Below are 19,225 nucleotides of genomic sequence, written 5' to 3'. Positions count from 1 at the left end.
AAATATTTGCAAATCATAAAGTACTTGTATCTAGGCTATATAAAGAGCTAAACATCTTAAATGTTTATCAACTACTAGATGGATAGATAAAATGTGATGTATGATGGAATATTATTTGGTCATAAAAGGGAATGAAGTACTGATAAGTGCTAAATGTAGATGAACATCGAAGACATTATCTTAAGTGACAAGCAGGACACAAAAGTCCACAAATTATATGACTCCATTAATATGAAATTTCTAGAATAGTCAGATCTTTAAAAGCAGAAGATAGATTGGTGGTTGCTCAGACCTGGAGATATTGAGGGAAGAGGGAGTAGATACCTAAGGGGTATGGTGTTTCATTTTGAAGTGATGAAAATAGTTTAAATTTGAGTTTGGTGATGGTTGCTCATGTATGTGAATATACTCAAAACCATAAAATGTTCACTTTAAATGGGTGAATTGCATATAACTTATATCCGGCTGCTGTATGGAGGATTGGCAGGGAGGGACAAGACTGGGAGCAAGAAAAGCAGATAGGAGGCTTTTTTAGTCATGAAAGGGATAGATAATGTTGGTTTGGACTAGAGGGTGAATGTGCTCTGATTCAGGATATATTTTCAATATCTAACTGATTGGTGTTAGAATGGACACATTAGATGTAGGATTTGATGCAAAGAGACGTAAACAGTGGATTCCTGGATTTTGGCCTGAGCTATTAGGTATCTGGTAGTGCCACTTACTGAGATGGGAAAGAGATAGGAAGACCTGGATTGAGGCAGGGGACAGGGGAATCTTAAATTCTGCTTAGGACATATTAAATCTGAGATGACTATTAGATGTCCATTTTTAGATGTCAGATAGCTAACTGACGTATGAGATTGATGCTCAGGAGAAATTGTGGCTGGCTTCAACAGTGTAAAGATGGTATTGAAGGCTGTGGGATTAGATGAGATCACCCATAGAGTGAGTGTAGATACTGAAGAATGATTCTTGGGGTACTTCAACATTTAGAGATTAAAATGAAGAGAAACCAGCAGAGAAGACTGCAAAGAAATAGCTTGTGAGATGTAAGGAAAACTAGGAGATTGGAATGCCTTGGAAGAGAAATGAAATGAAGAAAGTGTTTCAAGAAGCGCAAGTAACTAGGTATTTTCAATTCTGAGAGGTTGCTTTAGATGGTGACTGAGAAGTGGTAAGACAGAGGCCTTGATGATCTTAATAAGAGTGTTTTTTGTTTTCAAAGAGAAAGATGATAGCATTAGCAGGATTAATGTGGTTTGAGTAGTACATGGAAGGTGAGGAAGTGAGGAAGAAGTGGCCATAATATAGACAACTGTTTCAAGGAGTTTTGGTAAAAAAGAGGAGAAGGAAAATGAAGTGGTAGCTGAAGGGTGATATAGGTTCCAGTGAGGAATTTTATGATATTTATATACTGATAAGAATTATTCAGTAAACAGGGCGACATTGCTAGTGTAAAAGAAAAGGAAACTCTTTGATTACATTAGGGAGGAGGGTTTCCTGTGCTTAAGTGGAGGGCTTAGCTGAGGAACAATTTCTGTAATAAGAAGGAACACAGCATAAAGGAATACAGATACAAACAAATCAATCTTCTCTCCTTTTGGATTTCTTCCGTTTGAAAATTTAGTTAATTTTTGAAGTACTGTTTGACTTATTCTTCCAGTTTCTAATTTGATGAACCATTTATGATAAGTGGGAAGGACGCTCAGGGCTCCTCCAGAGAACTTTTTTCTTGCTCTCTCCTCTATCTTGTTTACCAAAAAGAGATTCTTCTGTAGATGAGGAAATTGAACAACATAATCTCCAAATTAATATTTCCTCTATGTATTTCCATGTAATTTCAGTACATCTGCAGTATATTAGTTTATTTTATATAGAACTGTAAGTGGAAAAATAATAAAATTATTTAGTTAAATCTATGAGATCTGTCATCAGAAGAAAGTATAATGGGATTACTTCAAATGTGTTGCTCACTTTTCTTTTTGAAACTTGTTCTCGGTGACTAGTAGATTTTAAAATTGCATTGGATTTAGAAAATACATTTAAAAGGTCTGTCACTCTTTCAGTCTAGAAGTCCTAATTGAGTGTTTTTTTGAATATTCAGTTGACAGCTTTTAATCTACTAAGTGCTGTTTTGGGCACTGAGAATAAGAACTCCCAGTTTTTGAAATATAATGGCCTATAAAACTGTAAAATGTCCCAATACAAAATACTTAGGAAAGCTGCATGATATATAACACACACCCTTTTCATTGCATTACTGTATTTACGGGAAAGTAAAGGAAATCCCCAAGGAACAAAAGCAAAGAGGGAACTGAAAGCCAGAACTGTATGTAGAGCCGACATTGGGGCTGCACTGCAGGAATTTGCTGTTCTTTATAATCAGTGGACTTGGGTTTTGATAGCTAAACTGGGTAAGAGGTAAGGGCTTGGGTTTTACAGAGAGAGATGTTAGAACTGAGATTTCCTGATAAAGCACCCTCAAGAGATACATCCTAACTGAAAGGATATTCTTGAAAAAAAATTAACCTGCCTACAGTCACAAGGAAAAAATAAAGAAGCTTATATGTCTTAGCTTAGACACCGGTTTGAAGGGGAGTCTTGAGAATTTGTACCCATTGGCTTGCCTTCTTGTATGTTTGGGGTTTGAATTTCTATTCCCTGCATGTTCCTGGGTTGGTAATACTCTTGCAGCCCCTGACAGAGTCAACTGTGTAACTACCTTGGGTGGACATTTGTTGCCCAGGCTGTATGGTATTCCCACAGGTAACCCTGATAAAGAATAGCACACAAATCAAAATTTACAAAGGACCATTCTCCACAAGCAAGAATCAGCAAACCCCAGCAGGATCAAACTCACTAAAACTCAGGCCTATGAATTATTAGTTGTAACCTTAAGATAGATATGATTAAAATGATTGAAGATTAGAGCCAGTGCAATTAAAGGTGCAGCACATGTGTTAAAAAGCAGATTAGACATTACTGGAGAGAAAATCAAATACCTGCAAAATGAAGCTGAGGAAATTACCCAGAAAATAGCATTGAAAGATGATAAAATATAAAAAAGCAGTTAAGAGACATGGTGAGTGGAATGAGAAGGATCAACATATACCTTAGTGTTCCTTAAGAATAGAATGGGGAAGAAGGAAATACTAGAAGAGGTGATAGCTGAATATTTTCCAAAAGTGATAAAAGATATAAATCCTCTGTTTCAAAAAACATAGCGAGTCCCAAACAGGCTAACAGTAAAACTGCAGAACATCACAGCCAAAGAGAAGCTCTTGAAAGGCTGAATGAGAATGGAGATGAATTGGACATGGTTCCTGTCCTCAGGATGCTTATAGCTTAGGGTAGAGGACAGTTGTTAAAAATCTTGTTGCAGTCCTTTCTATGAGTCTTTGCTTTGTAACAAACGACCTCAGAACTCAGTAGCTTAAAACGATAATTTACTATTTCTCATGATTTTGTGGATTGACTGGGCAGTTTTGCTGGACTTGCTTAGGCTCATACAACTTCAGCTTCTGCCTTCGCTGGCTACTGGGCTTGACTGGGACTGCTGGGCCTGTCTTTCCATCTAGTCTTTTCATCTTAGGCTTCCTCACAGCATGACAATCTTAGGGCAGACTCTTTTAAGGTAAGGCTTAGCAATTGCATACTGTCACTTCTGCCATATTCTGCTAGTCAAAGCCAGTCCAGATTTATGGGTTGAGGGAAATAGAGTATACCTCTTGATAGAGGAGCTGTAGAGATTTTGTGCTGTATTTCGTTTTCAACAACAGTATAGTTTGATAAATGCTATGGTAGAGGTTATCAAAGGGTGCTATAGAACAGAGGGGATGGAAACCTATCTTAGCTTGGGGGAGGAGTCAGGGAAGGCTTCCTGGAGAGCATAATGCTTTATGTAAGCCTTTACAGAAAACCTTGATGTGATGGTATAGTTCTAAAAAAGGTATTTTTCTTCATAAAATGTTTCAGCAACTCACATCAACATTTGAGTACTTTCCATAAATTCAAAACATGTTGTGTTTTCTCTACTTGACTCCTCTCGTGTAGGAACCTTACACCCTTAGCTCTTAGTCAAAAGATATTTTATAAATGTTGGTTGGGGGTATGTTGATGAGCTACTACTACTTAGGCAGAAAGTTCAGTTAGAGAATTTTTTAAGCTTTTTAATCTTCACAGAGTTTTCTTCTTTTTTTTTTTTCTGCTTTATCTCCCCAAACCCCCCTGTACACAGTTGTATATCTTAGTTGCAGGTCCTTCTAGTTGTGGGTAGGGTTTTCTTCTTGAAAACTCCAACTGACATTATTTTAGTTGGAAAAAAGTTGCCAAGCTTTATTAAAGTAGTTAGCAAATACGGAAGTCACTCCTGCTCATTCAGTATTGCTTAAAGTAATCTTCTGACTCAGTTTCTGATACTCCTTTTTTTAGAATCAGGTTATCTTCTCTGTAATACAGATGTTTTATTCAGCAAGTAAAGTTACTGAACCTTGAACACAGTTTAATTAAGGGGATCTTGGTGGTGGGGGAGGGAGACATGTAAGTAAATGTCATCATGATAAAATTCATCAAGTGCTAGAATATAAATATGCACAGAATTATATGAGAAGGTAATTGTTGCCTGAAGAAGAAAAAGAGTTTCATAGGGTAGATAACAATTGAGCAAAGCCTTAAAGAATGATTAAGAATTTCTCAAAAAATTTCTCAAAAAAGAGTCTGTGACATGAGCAAAGATCAAGAGGCTTGAAAGGACCTGCAGTCAGGACCACTGTGTATAGTAGAATTGAATGTGCTTGCTTTTCTTTTTCTCAAAGGATTCAAATAACCTTTTTATCCTTTGTTTTCTCTAATTATAAAAGTATGTGTGCTTGATATAGAAAATTCAGACAGTAAGTAAAACCCAGCCATAATCCCATTATTTAGCAAAACAACCATAAATATTTTGGGTCTTTCTTCAGTTGATTTTTTAGGATGAGTTCACAAGGTTCTGTTCTTCCCCTTTCCCTTTTCAAGTTAATGTTAATAATTCCTAATAGTAATTTCAGGTTGTTTCTCTGGTCCTTCCTTCGTACAGTAAGATAAAGAAATGGATAATCAGAACAACTACAGTTTATAAATATGACACAGAGAGACTCAGTGATTTATCAAAGATCACAGAACAAGTATGTGTGTGCATTTGAGATTAGTAACTGTACTTTCCAGTATCCAAATTGAACTTCTGGCTCTTTTGTACCTTGCTTCCTGATAAAACTGAGATTTATATACTTGTTTCGAAATGGCTTAGCTTTTACGCTGAAGCTGAGCAAAATTACTCATTTTGAACCCCTTTTGTTTATATTTTCGCTGCAGTATGACACAAGTAGTGAGAACCGTAGATCATCAGGGGTTTTTCTTTAATTTTCTGATCATCTATGGATTTCTCAAGCACACACTGTCGTTTCCTAAGCATGCTTTCTTGAAGACAAAAGATCTTTACTAGAAAAGGGTCCCAAACTGCCTCAAGTAGCTTTCTGTAACTGGCAAATCAAGTGGGACCTAGTTGGTATTGTTGCAGTGAAGGGAAACAGGGCCTATAAAGTTAGAAGCAGAAAATTAAGACAGGAAATGACTCTGGATGTTCCCTTGGGAACATTTTGTCCTTTGGTTCCTTAAATACAGTTTTGCTCTCAAGGAAATAGACTTGTAGCCAATTCTACTATATAAGTTATTACCTTTATTTGATATAATTAGAAAGAACAGATGTTATTCCAGTAATGCTTCTTTTGCACATGAATAGTAGGTGTGTTCTTAGTTTTCTCTGGACCATGGAAAATGGAAGAATTACCTTTTTTTTCTTTTTAATTTTACCTTAATTTTATTTTGTTTTATTTTTTTATCACAATTTTTTAGAACTACTTTTTTTTAAAAGTTATTACTTGCTTTTTGGAACCTCAACTCCGGTGGGTGGATTTTATTTATAAGTAGCTGAAAGTGGGGTAGGGAGATACTAACTGGATGCTTACTAATTGACAAGTACTGTGATGTGAGGAATGAGATAATTCCTGTAAAAATCACATGATACGGTGCCTGAAATAGAAACAGTAAGTACCCAATAATGATATTATTGTATCCTTGAACCCGCATTACAATCCTGGAACTTAGATATCAATGTCCTCATTTTAGAGAAGAGACAGTTGTGGTTCCCAGAGGTTAATTTGCTCACAGCCAGCAGAGTCTGTCTTTCTCAGTTCTATCTTACTATGGGACCCAAGTAAGACTACTAAGGATGGTTTCATAGGCTGCACTTTCTTCAGTCCCAGGGGAGTGCTGTTCACATACTATAGGATGTGAATTGTGCTCCCTGTAGTTGTGTCACAAGCCAGCTCTTGTCCCAGATTTTTTTTTTACTACCACCCTGCTTTGTAAGAAGAATTGTGATTAAATCATTCACTATGCAGTCTCTGTCCTTGCAAACATTTATGTCTGTGTTTAGAGGAGCTGCTAAGTTGGCTACTTTTTACTTACTGTTTTTTCTCTCAATTAGGGCTGTTTCCTAAAGAACTCTCCCCTCGTCTTCTTAATGTAGATTATGTGGAGATGAACACAAATCTAAACATGACCCTTAATCGTAATATCCATACATATGTGCTTTGTTATTTATATTTGTGCCAAATTAAGTTAGAAATCTTTGTTGGACTTTAAAAATAAAGTTTATTGTTTGTATTTTGCAGAATGCTATTTGGTCCTGCCAGTATTCTTATTGTAAATGTTAAACCTTAATGGCACTTGCAGAAAAACAGGAAATGATGGTATTTGTTTTTCTTTTTTTCAAGTAGTGAACAAAACTAAAATAAATCATTTAGAATTCATTTTCTATAACCAAAATCTGTAGAGTATCCAATATCCAAATTGGGTAAAATAATACTACTTGGCTTCTATTCTTTGCATTTATAAAATTCAGTTCAGTAAATGTATTGTAGATATACTCTGTACCAGTTGCTACCCAAACCTTTGGAAATATAAAGATAGCATGAGGGGCCGGCCCTGTGGCGCAGCGGTTAAGTTTGCGTGTTCTGCTTCCGTGGCCTGGGGTTCACTGGTTCGGATCACAGGTGCAGACATGGCACCACTTGGCACGCCATGCTGTGGTAGGCGTCCCACGTATAAAGTGGAGGAAGATGGGCATGGATGTTAGCTCAGGGCCAGTCTTTCTCAGCAAAAAGAGGAGGATTGGCAGCTGTTAGCTCAGGGCTAATCCTCCTCCTCAAAAAAAAATGATAAGAAACATTCTCTGCTATCTAATAATGCCCAGTCTGGTTCAAGGGGCCCACTAAAGAAGTATTGTCTAAAATGAGTAGCAATGCTAGAATAAACATGTATGCTAATATTATGGTAGCATACTCCCTAAGGAGGGAGTGATGAAACCTGTATAGCAGGGTTAAGATCTCCCAGAGGAGGTAACAGACTTTAAGCTTGGTCTTAAAGAATAGAAAAGAGAAGGAGAGGGCGGCTTTCCAGGAAGGAGGACAGTCTGCAAAGTCTAGATGCTTGAGAGTTTGTGATGTGTCCTGGGGAAGTTGGGTAGTTTGATATAATTGATAAGAGATAGAAAGATAACTTGGGCAGAGTTGTGGAAAACATGGAATATATGAATTTGGGTTTTATCTTATGGGCATTGAGGAAACATGGAAGGGTTTAAAAATAAGGCAGTGCTTGATCAGAACTAAGATTAGCGATTATAACTTGAATGGCCACATGAAAGACAGGTCAGAGAGGGGAGGGAAAGAAGGCAGGGAAACTACTACCTTTCCAGTAGGCTTTTGTAAAATGAAAGAGGCTGTCCTATGGTACTAGCTATGCCGAGAGAGAGAAGGAAGAAGTGCACAGCTGAGCAAGGATCAGTACTATTTGTGAGTAGTGTGGGAATGAGAGGAGTGAAGGATGATTGTGGTCCTTTGGCCACTGAGTGGATAGTAGTGCAATTCATTGATTTGAAAAAAAGGATACAGGAGGAGGATTAGTGAGTTAAGTTTTGGCAAAATAATTTTGGAATATCTAGCTGAAGCGGTCTGTCCAGTAGACAGTTGAGGAAGGGGTTGTAGGTATATATTAGGAATTGTTTGTCTATCATTGGGAGTAGATGAGATGACACAGGAGCGTCTATAAAATGAGGTTATTGCCAAAAATAGAATCCTGGATAAACACCTTTTGAGGGGCAGAAAGAAAAAAGGAACAGTTGTGTCCTCAAATTTCATGTTCATAGAAAACACATTTTTTCTATTTTTTTTAGACTTTATTTTTTAAAGCAGTTTTAGGTTCACAGCAAAATTGAGAAGAAGGTACAGAGATTTCCCATATATCCCCTGCCCCTACATATGCACAGCTTCCTCCACTATCAATATCCCCTTTCTATTTTAAGTCAAGTTTATTGAGGTAAAATTTACATAGTAAAATGCAGCCCTTTTAGGTATACAGTTCTGTGAGCTTCAATAAATATAAACTCTTATGTAATCACCGCCACTGCAATCAAGATAGAGAATATTTTTATTGTTCCAAATATTTTCATCCTTCTAAAAAGTCCCTTTCTGGTTCTTTTTAGTCAGTCCTTTTCCCTGCTTCCTAGCCCCTGGCAAACAATGATCTGATTTATGTCTCTATGGTTTTGCCTTTTCCAAAATGCCATATAAATGGAATCATACAATATGAGTCTTTTGTGTCTTGGTTCTTTTACTTAAAATAATGCTTTTGAGATTCATCCATGTTATTGTGTATATTAGTAATTCATTTCTTTTTATTGCTGAGTACTATTCCATTTTATGGATATATAGTAGTTTGTATATCCATTCACCAGTTGACAAACATTTACTTTGTATTCAGTTTTTGGCAATTATGAATAGTGCTGCTGTAGACATTCACAAACAGGTCTTTGTATAGACATATGTTTTTATTTTTCATGGGTAAATACCTAGAAGTGAGTAATATGGTACATGTATGTTTAACTTTATAAATTCATGAAAAACTGCTAAACTGATTACCATTCTGCCTTCCCACCAGCAATGTATGAGTTTTTTAGTTGCTTCACATCTTTGTCAGCCCTTGGTATTGTCAGGATTGGTTTGTTTTTAATTTTAGCCATTCTTTTATAGGCGTATAGAGGCATCCTGTTGTGGTTTCAATTTCCCTAATGGCTAATGATAGTGAGTTTCTTTCATTTGCTTGCTATCTGTATATCTCATTTGGTGAAATGCCCTTTTTAAAAAAATTGGGTTGTTTGTGTTCTTATTACTGAGTTAGAAGAGTTCTCCATATATTCTGGATATAAATCCTTTATCAGATAAATGATTTGCAAATATTTCCTCGAAATCTGTGGCTTTTCATTCTCTTAACAATGTCTTTTGAGCACACGTTTCTAGCTTTGATAAAGTGCATCTTAACAGTTTTTTCTTTTATGCATATTTTTTGTGTCATAAAAAAAAATCTGTGTGTCCCAGGATCACAAAGATTTTCTCCTGTTTTCTTCTGTAAGTTTTATAGTTTAAAATTGACATTTAGGTCTGTGATCCATTTTTCATTATTTTTTGTATATGATGTGAAGTATTGGTTGAGATCCACGTTTTGCATGTGTCAAGTTAATTGTTCTAGTATCATTTTATTTCATTACCTTTCTCTATTGAATTACCGTGCCATCTTGGTTGAAACCAATTGGCCATATATGTGTGCGTCTATTTCTGGATTCTCTTGTTCCATTGATCTTTGTATCTGCCCTTTCACTAGTACCACAGTGTCTTGATTACTTTACCTGCAACTACATTTATTTTAGGGATTGTGGTGTCTGTTAGGGATGCTTTTGGCAGCAGGGAAAAGAAAGCTCTATTGATAGTGGGTTTATTTTTCTGTCATAACAAGAAGTCTAGAGATAAGCAGTTGCTGGTTTGTTTAAGCTGTTCATCTATTCTAGGATCAACAAACTACAGCCTCCTGGCCTAATCTGGCCTGCCATCTGTTTTATAAATCACCTGTGGAGGTTCTTAAAAATGCATATGCCCCGGCTTTACCTCTGAGGCTGATTTAGTTGTCAGGGTGGGACGTGAGGGGACAGAGAGAGGAACAGGTATTTGAATTTTGACATGCTCTCTAATAAAATTGATAATCATGTTGTGTAGTCATGGTTAAGAACCTTTAATCTAAGGTTGATTCTTAGAATGCAGTCCCCATTCTAGCAGCATCACCGTCTCTTGGAAACTTTAAAAAAACTGCAGATTTTAGGCCCACCCCAGACTTATTGAATTGGAATTTGGTTAGGGCCCAACAGTTTGTGTTTTAACAAGTTCTCCAGGTAATTCTGATGCATGCGAAAGTTTGAGCACCTTGAAAAGCATTGCTGAACGTTTCCCAGATAGGCCTAGGGAAGATTAATTGACTGTCTTTAAAAAAAAAAAAAAAGCAAAAAACTTAATTGGTTTAAGTATGTAGTTTATAGTGTGACAGATAGTAATTTTGAAATTGGACTGAAGATTCACGAATGATCTAACATGATAATCCTTGAGTATTGTATTGGATGTAATTATCTGAGGCATATGTTAAGTTGCTATTTTTAAGTAGCTTTTAAAAATCAACATTTTTGTGTGTGTACATTACTTTTTCCTAGCCTTTAAGGAGGAGTTAAGGAAGTGGAAGGCAGTTCTTATGTTTATGCACTTTATAAATGAGGGAAGAATTTGAGATAAGCATGTGTAAACACAAAAGACAAACATATAAACATGTTTTCTTTCAAGGTTAGATCTATTTTTGTGATTGGTGAATATATTACAATGTAGGCAACCTATCCAACAGAAAACTTGAGTTTACTTACCCTCTATACCAAAGAACCCAACAGCACTTCATAGCTTGGAAAACATGATGTCTTCTCTTTAATTTAGCTTGCTCTTTTAATGATGGCCTTCCCAGCTATAATTACTAATTGCTTAAACATGGAGTCTAATATCTTTTCTCCATCTATTTTCAGGAAGCTGTAACTGTCCTATTTATATTATTTCTCCTTCCCCTTGGAAAACAGTTTAGGTTCAGTTAGGCTATCTTTTGTTTACTGCAGGTGATACAGTATTTCTTCAGTTCTGAAAGAATAAGAGGTTAATTGGAGCTAAGCTCTAGTTTGTTTTTTAGGTGCTTTGAAAAAAAATTTTGAAAGCAGAACTTCTGAAAAAAGAAACTTGATTGCACTTCCGGGTGTAGGGTCAGGCATAACAAAGAGTTAAAATTACTTGACCCAGTTGTAGTTCCATTAGCAGTAACTGTAAACATAAAATGAAGTTCACAGAAGCAGACAGTGTCATTGAAGCCGAGAGGCTGAAACACTCTCTGGCCCTTATTTCCAAGGCAAGAGTAACTGACATGTTAGAATTTCCTTGGGAAAATGTCAGCAAGAAAGTCTTGAGACTGTTTCTCAATCTTTATTTCTAGCCAATGGGACATGAAGTTTATAGAGTTATAAAAGATGTTTGAACCCAGATTGTGAATGTTGATTAATTCTGCAAAGGCCAAAAATGTAAATGTACATTTGTTAGGAATTCAGGTTTGGTACTCACCCTCTAACACATTCAGTTCATCTTCTGTTATTTCCCAACAGTTCCTCTCTTATTGGAATTTTGCTTCTTAACTTGTGGGTTAATTTTACTGGGAAGGCCTCATTCAACAATCTCATAGCCCCACTCATTTTAACTTTTCAGTCTTTGGAAAGCCTCCTAAATCAGCCCCCTTCTTTTCATCATGACTTCCTTTTCCTAAATTAATTCTTTTGTTAATTTTTCCTGTATTTGTTGAATAAGCGTTTAATGACAATAGTGGGTTTTGTCACTTGTGGTTTTCCTTATCATTGGGCAGTCTCCACTTGATTTTGCACTTGTTTACTTCCTTGTTGAGCAACTAATAATAAACCATCATGACTCCAGAAAAATACTTGACATTATTGAAATGGAGTGCTTCTCTTCCTCAGGGCCATTTTATACATGCATCCCCTCAGGTTTATTCAAGTGTCTCAGAATTCCGAGAACCTGTTCATATCAGAGAAGTCTCCCTCAGAAATACAAGACACATACTTATAGCAGGAGTGGTAAAATACATGAGAAAATTTATTACCTAATAAGTATGTTTCAATTGATAACTTTTGGAAGCAAACACATGTTCCTTTTCTCTTAAGGATAAGAGAAGCTTCTAAATATATTCCTCTTAACAGCATTATTTCTCACCAGACAAGTAAATTACAAATAGTTTAATTGTTATTTTAGGATGCTGTAGAAAACTTAATAACATTGACAGACAGGCACATACATTTCTGGGTATTAGTCTCAAATTTGATGTATACTTTTTCATGAAAAACTGAATTGAGAGCAGCTGCAGCTCTTATTTAGTGCAGATCTTGGTTTATTCTATTTTTTAAAAACTTTCAGAAGATATCTGTATATCAAAAGAAATGCTGACTATTTTCTCTAAAATGCAGACCCATTTTAATCAGTACTGGCCTCTGTTTCTCATTTTGCTGATTGCGTGTATTTGTGACCCTTAGATTATAGGGAATGGAAGTGAGCAGCAGCTGCAAAAAGAGCTAGCAGATGTGCTGATGGATCCTCCAATGGACGACCAGCCAGGGGACAAGGAGCTTGTGGAAAGGTCACAACTGGATGGCGAAGGAGATGGGCCTATTTCTAGTCAACTCTCAGCTTCATCCACCATTAACCCTGTGCCACTAGTAGGGCTTCAAAAACCAGAGATGAGCCTGCCAGTGAAACCTGGACAAGGAGGTTAGGATTGCTGCATTGCTTGCGTAACTGAAGGTTATTGTTTTTAATATTTGAGTGTCCACCCTATATTAGGTTTGATTCAGAGCAAGCAAAAACCGTTATCTGTTCTCTAGACTCTACATTCTAGATTTAGGGGGATGTGAGGAGTAAATATATGTACCATTCTGATTTCCCTTTAAATGTATGTCATTTATACCAAAAAAGGAGAAACAGTAGTTAAATGACATTGAGGGAGTCTTATTTCAGAACATTTAAAGATTTTTCCAGGAAAGAAGGAATTTGAGTACAATGTTGGAGAAATGGAGGAATAATGCTTGGTGAAAAGTTGTTTGCTTCAGGCCTGTGTAGCTCTATGGGAATAGTTGTCAAGTTGAAAAAGGGAGCTGAAAGGCATAGCAGGGAAGGAGGAGAAGGGCAATTATAAAGGCTCGTTGGGAAAAGTAAGGTGTTAAAACTGTAGATGTTTATTGGGAAAGGGCAAGCAAGGGAGTTGAGAGAACATAATAAGGTGGCTAAGATGATGAATGAGAAAAATAATTACAACGGTGCACATCAGAGAGAAGACAGAGATAAGATTTTTCAGAGTGGTAAAATACTAGATGTATTTTTGCCCTAAATGTAAATTATAAAGTTGAAACAAATTAGAAGAGGCAGAAAGGTAAATCAGATCTGAATCTCAGGTCCTTTTAGATTTGGGAATGACACTGCAGCAATACCTGAAAATTTTGGTGTTAGTGACAGATTTCTCGTGTGAGATTTCTGGCTTTAATGGGCATTTCTTCTAGGGCAATGGTATACTATCTCGTTAGTACTTAATTTTCAGAACCTAAAGATAACTTGTAGATTTTTACTTGGTATTCATATCATCAAAATATCAAAATGAAAATAACCATCTCCTTATTGTTTCTTTCAGATTCTGAAGGGTCAAGTCCTTTCACACCAGTGGCTGATGAGGACAGCGTAGTTTTCAGCAAACTAACTTATTTAGGCTGTGCCTCAGTAAATGCTCCCAGGAGTGAAGTGGAAGCCTTAAGGATGATGTCCATCTTAAGAAGCCAGTGTCAGATTTCACTAGATGTAACCCTATCGGTGCCCAATGTATCTGAGGGAACTGTGAGGTAAGAGCAGCTTCTTGAAATGTTTGTAACATTTGATCAGATTTCTGACCTGTAGTTTTAAAAAGAAAGCAGTAGTGATCAAAATACATAATTATTCATGTAATGTTTAATTGATCTGGCACATACCTTATCATGTCTTCCAAGGGTTGTGACCCTTATGAAAAGTAGTCACTTAGTTGAACAGTTTTTTCTACTCTTCCCCACCCCAATTGTGTGTAGTAGCTTAGGAATTTAAATGTTTTGGGGATAATTGAAATATATTGACCTGAGAGTCTGCCTGACAAATTATATTTTTGTTTTCCCCCAGTACAACTACTAGTTTGACACATTAGTTCAATAGGCTGATTTTGGAAATTACAAAAACCTGTTGGTAAATATTAACTATTGCAGTACAATCCCTTAATTTTTAAGATGAGGAAACTGAGGCCCAGAAAAATCTCTAGAAATGGCTGTTGTTTATACTAACTAGAATAAATCACAACACTTGAAGATAGCCAATCAGATATCTCTATTAACTAGCTAAATACAGAATTCTAAGTAATCAGATGAACACAGCTGAAATAAAATGTTTTCCCTATTACAAAAAAATATATGCTGAGTTCAGAAAAATCAGAGAACATAAACAAGCTAAAATTTGGGAAAATACTCTTAATTCTCTTCTCCCATTCATAAATACGGTTAACGTCTTGGTTTATTAAGATCCTCTTTGTGTATTTTTAAGTGTGTATGTTTGTGTGTGTGTGTATACCTACATATATATGCATGTATAATTATACAACTGTTAGAATCAACATTTTTAACTGCAGTGGAATTATATTATACGTATCATTCTGTAAAATGCTTTTTTCACTTAGTTTTGTATCATGAATTTCTTTCCATATCAATAAATACAATTCAAATTTTTAATTTGTGATGGATTATTCAGAAATAACCAATCTCACATGTTAGACATTTTAGTTTCTTTTTTTTAATGAGAAAAGTACTACTAATAATAGCTAATATTAAGCTTTTATTGTATGGGCATCTAAGTGCTTTACCTGTAATTTCCTTATAAATAGGTATTTTTGAACTAAATTTTTGTATTTTTAAAAATTTCCTTAGGATAAATTCCTAGAAGTAGACTTACTGGGTCAAAAGTTTGCCCATTTTTATTGTTTTTGATACATTGCCAAACAGCTATCTAGAAATATTGATCCAGTTTATATTTTTGTCAGCAGTGTATGAGAATATCTGTTTCTCTACCCTCGGAAGCATTTTGGATTTTCATGGTAATAAAGTTGTAGCTGTATGTAGATAGTTGTAAGTTAATTATTTAATGTTCCAATCATCTGCATATGTAATTCTTCTCTCTTCTATTTAAAGAACTGTTTCGCAAAGACTTACAAATCCTAATTTTAATTGTATTTATTGTGAAATTTATAATAAAATTTGTTTAGCGCTCATTTCTATATGATTCTTAGTCAATAGTCATTCCCCAATTAAAAGTATATTTTATTCTAATATATTTTAATTCTATAAAGACATGAGAAAACTAGTTTCTCTTGCTCCCTGTTTTCAGAGTGCCTTTGAACCTGGATTAGATCTCCTTCCTACGTGCTTCCATTATGTGTCCCCTGGGCTTTTTCCATCAATGGCCCTGCCCATTCACTGTTGAAACTGCATAATTTCTGTTCAGTCCTTTCATACTTTTGTCTTCAGTGCCCAGAACAGAGCCTGGAATGTTACTAGCATCACAGAAGTATTTGGTGAACGAATACATTTTGAATGAATGACATCTCTTTGATTTTCATTGTATGGCATCCTTTTGATTTTATCTTTTTTTAGGTGTTAACATTTTGTACACTCTCTCACCCCTTATTCGCCATGAATTAAAAGAGTGTGTTTCACTCTGAGAAAGCACATCAGTTTTTTATTTTTTTAAATAATAAAGCAGATTAGGTCATTCTTTTAGGAGAAAATAAAAAGCACAGCTTTAATGATTTCTTTTGGTAGTCTAATTTACCCATTGATCTAGTCTTTATTTAGTTACAGACTGTATAAGAAACTTATTTTTTGTTACTGTTAATGCCTTCTTGATTGCCTCCCTAAAACAGGATTATTAGTTTTTAGTACCATGGAAATTATGTAATCAGTAACTTCAGGAATCCACATACGACTTTTTTAATCAAGACTTAAGATTAATATGATTAGCGTACCAAAAATGGTTTCTGCAATCTTATAGAAATAATGATCTTGAATCATAATATGGATGTAGTGAAAATAGTCTATAATCTCTCAATCTCTTTACATACATCTTTTTTTCTGAGCAGACTTTTAGATCCTCAGACAAACACTGAAATAGCAAACTATCCTATCTACAAAATTCTCTTCTGTGTCAGAGGGCATGATGGAACTCCTGAGAGCGACTGTTTTGCTTTCACCGAAAGTCATTACAATGCAGAGCTTTTCAGAATACACGTCTTCCGGTGTGAAATACAAGAAGCTGTAAGTCTTTAAAACTGTCTGCAGATGAACTTTCACCTGTACCCTCACTATGTTGATATGATTACAGTACTTATGGTCACTTATAAGCCAGATGGAATTCTCTGCTAGTGTTTTATTTATTCCATCCTTGTGGACTGAAATATAAATAAACTAAAAGTTTGGTTAACCAGAACATTTTTGTTGCTAAGAGTTACGGGAGACCAGTTGGCTGCTTTTTGATTGGGTTAGATAGGCATCTTGGTTCTAGCAGTGACCCGTTTGCAAACTGTTCTTTTAGAGCTAAACTGATAGGATTATTTTTATTGTAATAAATATATTCAGATAGTTTCTAACAATTTAGGAAATAATTTTTCAGTTGGATTTCTAGTGTTTACACCATTTCTTTTTTAAAACCCCTTTGGCCATTTTTACTTTTTTTTGCTTTATAGACCTAACAAATTAGATAATTTACCAACAGAAATCAGTGGGGGAAAGATGAATTACTCTCCTCAACAAAGTAGGTAACCTTCAGCCTTAACAAGAGTATTTTATTTGTTGTCATAACAGCCCATTTCCTAACATATCTGGTTGTAGGTAAGCCGGATACTTTACAGTTTTGCCACTGCCTTCCGCCGTTCTGCCAAGCAGACCCCACTTTCAGCAACTGCTGCACCCCAGACTCCTGAGAGTGACATCTTTACCTTCTCTGTGTCTTTAGAAATAAAAGAAGATGATGGTAAAGGTTATTTTAGGTAGGAGATCTTACTCATTTTCTTTGGGTTTATATTAACATGCTGTATTATCTGTGGTTGGAGGGAAACTCTAGATCAGATTATATAACTGTCATACTATGAAATGATTGCTTTTATAGGTAGAGGTGTTTTTTAACTGTAAGTAATAATGGAAAAGAAATAGGCAAATTTGCAGAGGCAAGATTTGAAGAATTTTAAAACAATAAAAAAGTCCTTTCACGTGGGAAAACATACCACGTTACCATGTTCTTCTAGTCAGTTTCAAAGTAACTGGCCTCATGTGAGATATGACAGAAGCCAAGTCAGCTGAATTTGTAGCTATATTTGTTTTGCTGGGGGTTTTTTGTGTTTTGTTTTGTCTTTGGTTGGTTTTAATAATCTAAAGATCTTAAGGCTGTTGAGATCCGGTTTTACTGTTAGAGTTTATCTGAACACATTGGAAGGGGAGAAACGAGGTCTGTGAAGTCTAACCTTGCATATAGGGTCAGAAATAACTGGTTTTGATTTTTAAGTAAAATGATACTTCCTAGAGTAGTGAAAAAAAACCCTGGAATAGAAATAAAAACTTAGATTTCATTTAATTATTGCTACTAATAACAATGTGACCTTTTCCAAGTTTCTTTACATCTCCTGGCAGTACCGCCCTTGTTTATAAAACGAAGTGGCTGGACTCTCAAATCCTTTCTAACTTTAAAATATTATGGTTGCAAGATGATGGACTTTTTTTTTCCCACTCCATAGCCCGTATCACCAAATGGGCACTTTTGGGGATCATATTTGGTTGCATATAGAAGTCTCTTTCCTCCATGACTCCCTCATAAAATGGGTAAAGTGAAATTACATCAAAATATGAATAGTTTCTAATATTTTGCTTTTAAATTAAAAAAGCATAATGACTGGCTCATTTGTTTGGAAAACTGATAACTCTTGATCTCCTTTCAAAGACTTCGGAATTGTCATGCCATCTGGTGGCCAATTTAGTGTACAGTGCAGCTTCCGCTTTGATTCGTGCACTAAAGTATGAGGCATTGTGCTCTGTACTTTCTCATTAGCTATATTTCTTTTCTCACAGCCACACTGTGACATGGTGCTTCCCTGCAGTATGCATTCCTGCCCTGGGAAGTGGAAATTATAATCTATAAAGTTGGTATAAATTTTGTATAACTTTTTTCCTTTTTAAGAAACAAAACAGTTTTTTAAACTGTATTTTTTCCTTTTATTGAAGATACTTATGTAGATCCTGTTTGTGAATTCCAGTTATGAGTAGGAGATTTCTAAGATCTCTCAGAAGAGAAGCACTAGAATAACTTCTCTTCCTTCTGAGATCAGGCATATTCGGGACAGAATGATTACAATCAAAAACATCCCTGTTCTGTTCACCTTCATACCAAGGACTTGCTGTACAGAAAATCCCTGGATGGTCAGATTTGCTTTGCATATTTGTTAGGGCTTTGTTCTCTTTTTGTTGCATGGTTTTACTGAATTTGTAACTTATAGTAGAAATTGGTGTTGTGTAACCTTATATAGTGATGAAGTCATTGAAAAGTATGTCTTTTTTTGTCAGATTTGAACTTGTCAAATGCCAATTCCTTTTGTCCAGTGATTTTATAATATGTCTAGGAATTTATCTACAGAGATAATCATTGAGGTGCCCAAAGAATTATCAACATGAGTTTTCCCCTTGACACCATATATAATAGCAAAATTAAAAAGTGGAAATTAAATGTTGACCAGAATCAGATGGTTAAAATATGATGCATTTTGCAATATATGCAAATATTGAATCGTTATGTTGTATACCTGAAACTAATGTTGTACGTCAATTATACCTCAAAAAAAATACAGTAGTATACCCATATGACTTAACCACCTATCCCAGAAATATATCTGTATGTAATTAACCATAGCACAAGATAGATTGTGGTTTTACCGTAACATAAATAACAAACAAAAGTGCCGTGGCAGGAATTAATGCTCTTCTTTTCATTTCTGAAAAAGTGTAATTCTTACATTATTGAAATTAGAAACCTGCCTTTCAATTTTGCCCTTAGGAAGTTGAAGCATTTTCATTTATCCCATTAAAAGCACTTCACTTTTGTCTTAATCTACCAAA

General features: G+C 35.5%; 1 protein-coding gene across 8 annotated transcripts in view; it reads left to right on the top strand.

Moving 5' to 3' along the window:
- RABGAP1 (RAB GTPase activating protein 1) overlaps positions 1–19,225 on the top strand; it is a 160,619-nt gene that overhangs the window by 32,558 nt on the left and 108,836 nt on the right. For 3 of the 8 annotated variants that reach the window (XM_014840614.3, XM_014840613.3, XM_070518788.1), the window contains 4 exons: positions 12,545–12,779; positions 13,693–13,897; positions 16,207–16,381; positions 16,955–17,112. In XM_014840614.3, the coding sequence (XP_014696100.1) occupies positions 12,545–12,779; positions 13,693–13,897; positions 16,207–16,381; positions 16,955–17,112 (773 nt within the window). Of the gene's footprint in view, positions 1–12,544; positions 12,813–13,692; positions 13,898–16,206; positions 16,382–16,954; positions 17,113–19,225 lie in introns of all 8 variants that reach the window. The other 5 variants (XM_070518787.1, XM_070518789.1, XM_070518792.1 and 2 more) reach the window with 3 other exon arrangements.

This window comes from Equus asinus, chromosome 10, assembly GCF_041296235.1.
Source record: "Equus asinus isolate D_3611 breed Donkey chromosome 10, EquAss-T2T_v2, whole genome shotgun sequence".
NCBI classification, from domain to species: domain Eukaryota; kingdom Metazoa; phylum Chordata; class Mammalia; order Perissodactyla; family Equidae; genus Equus; species Equus asinus.
The sequence above is the reverse complement of the archived record's forward strand: the minus strand, read 5'-3'. Positions and strand labels throughout refer to the sequence as shown.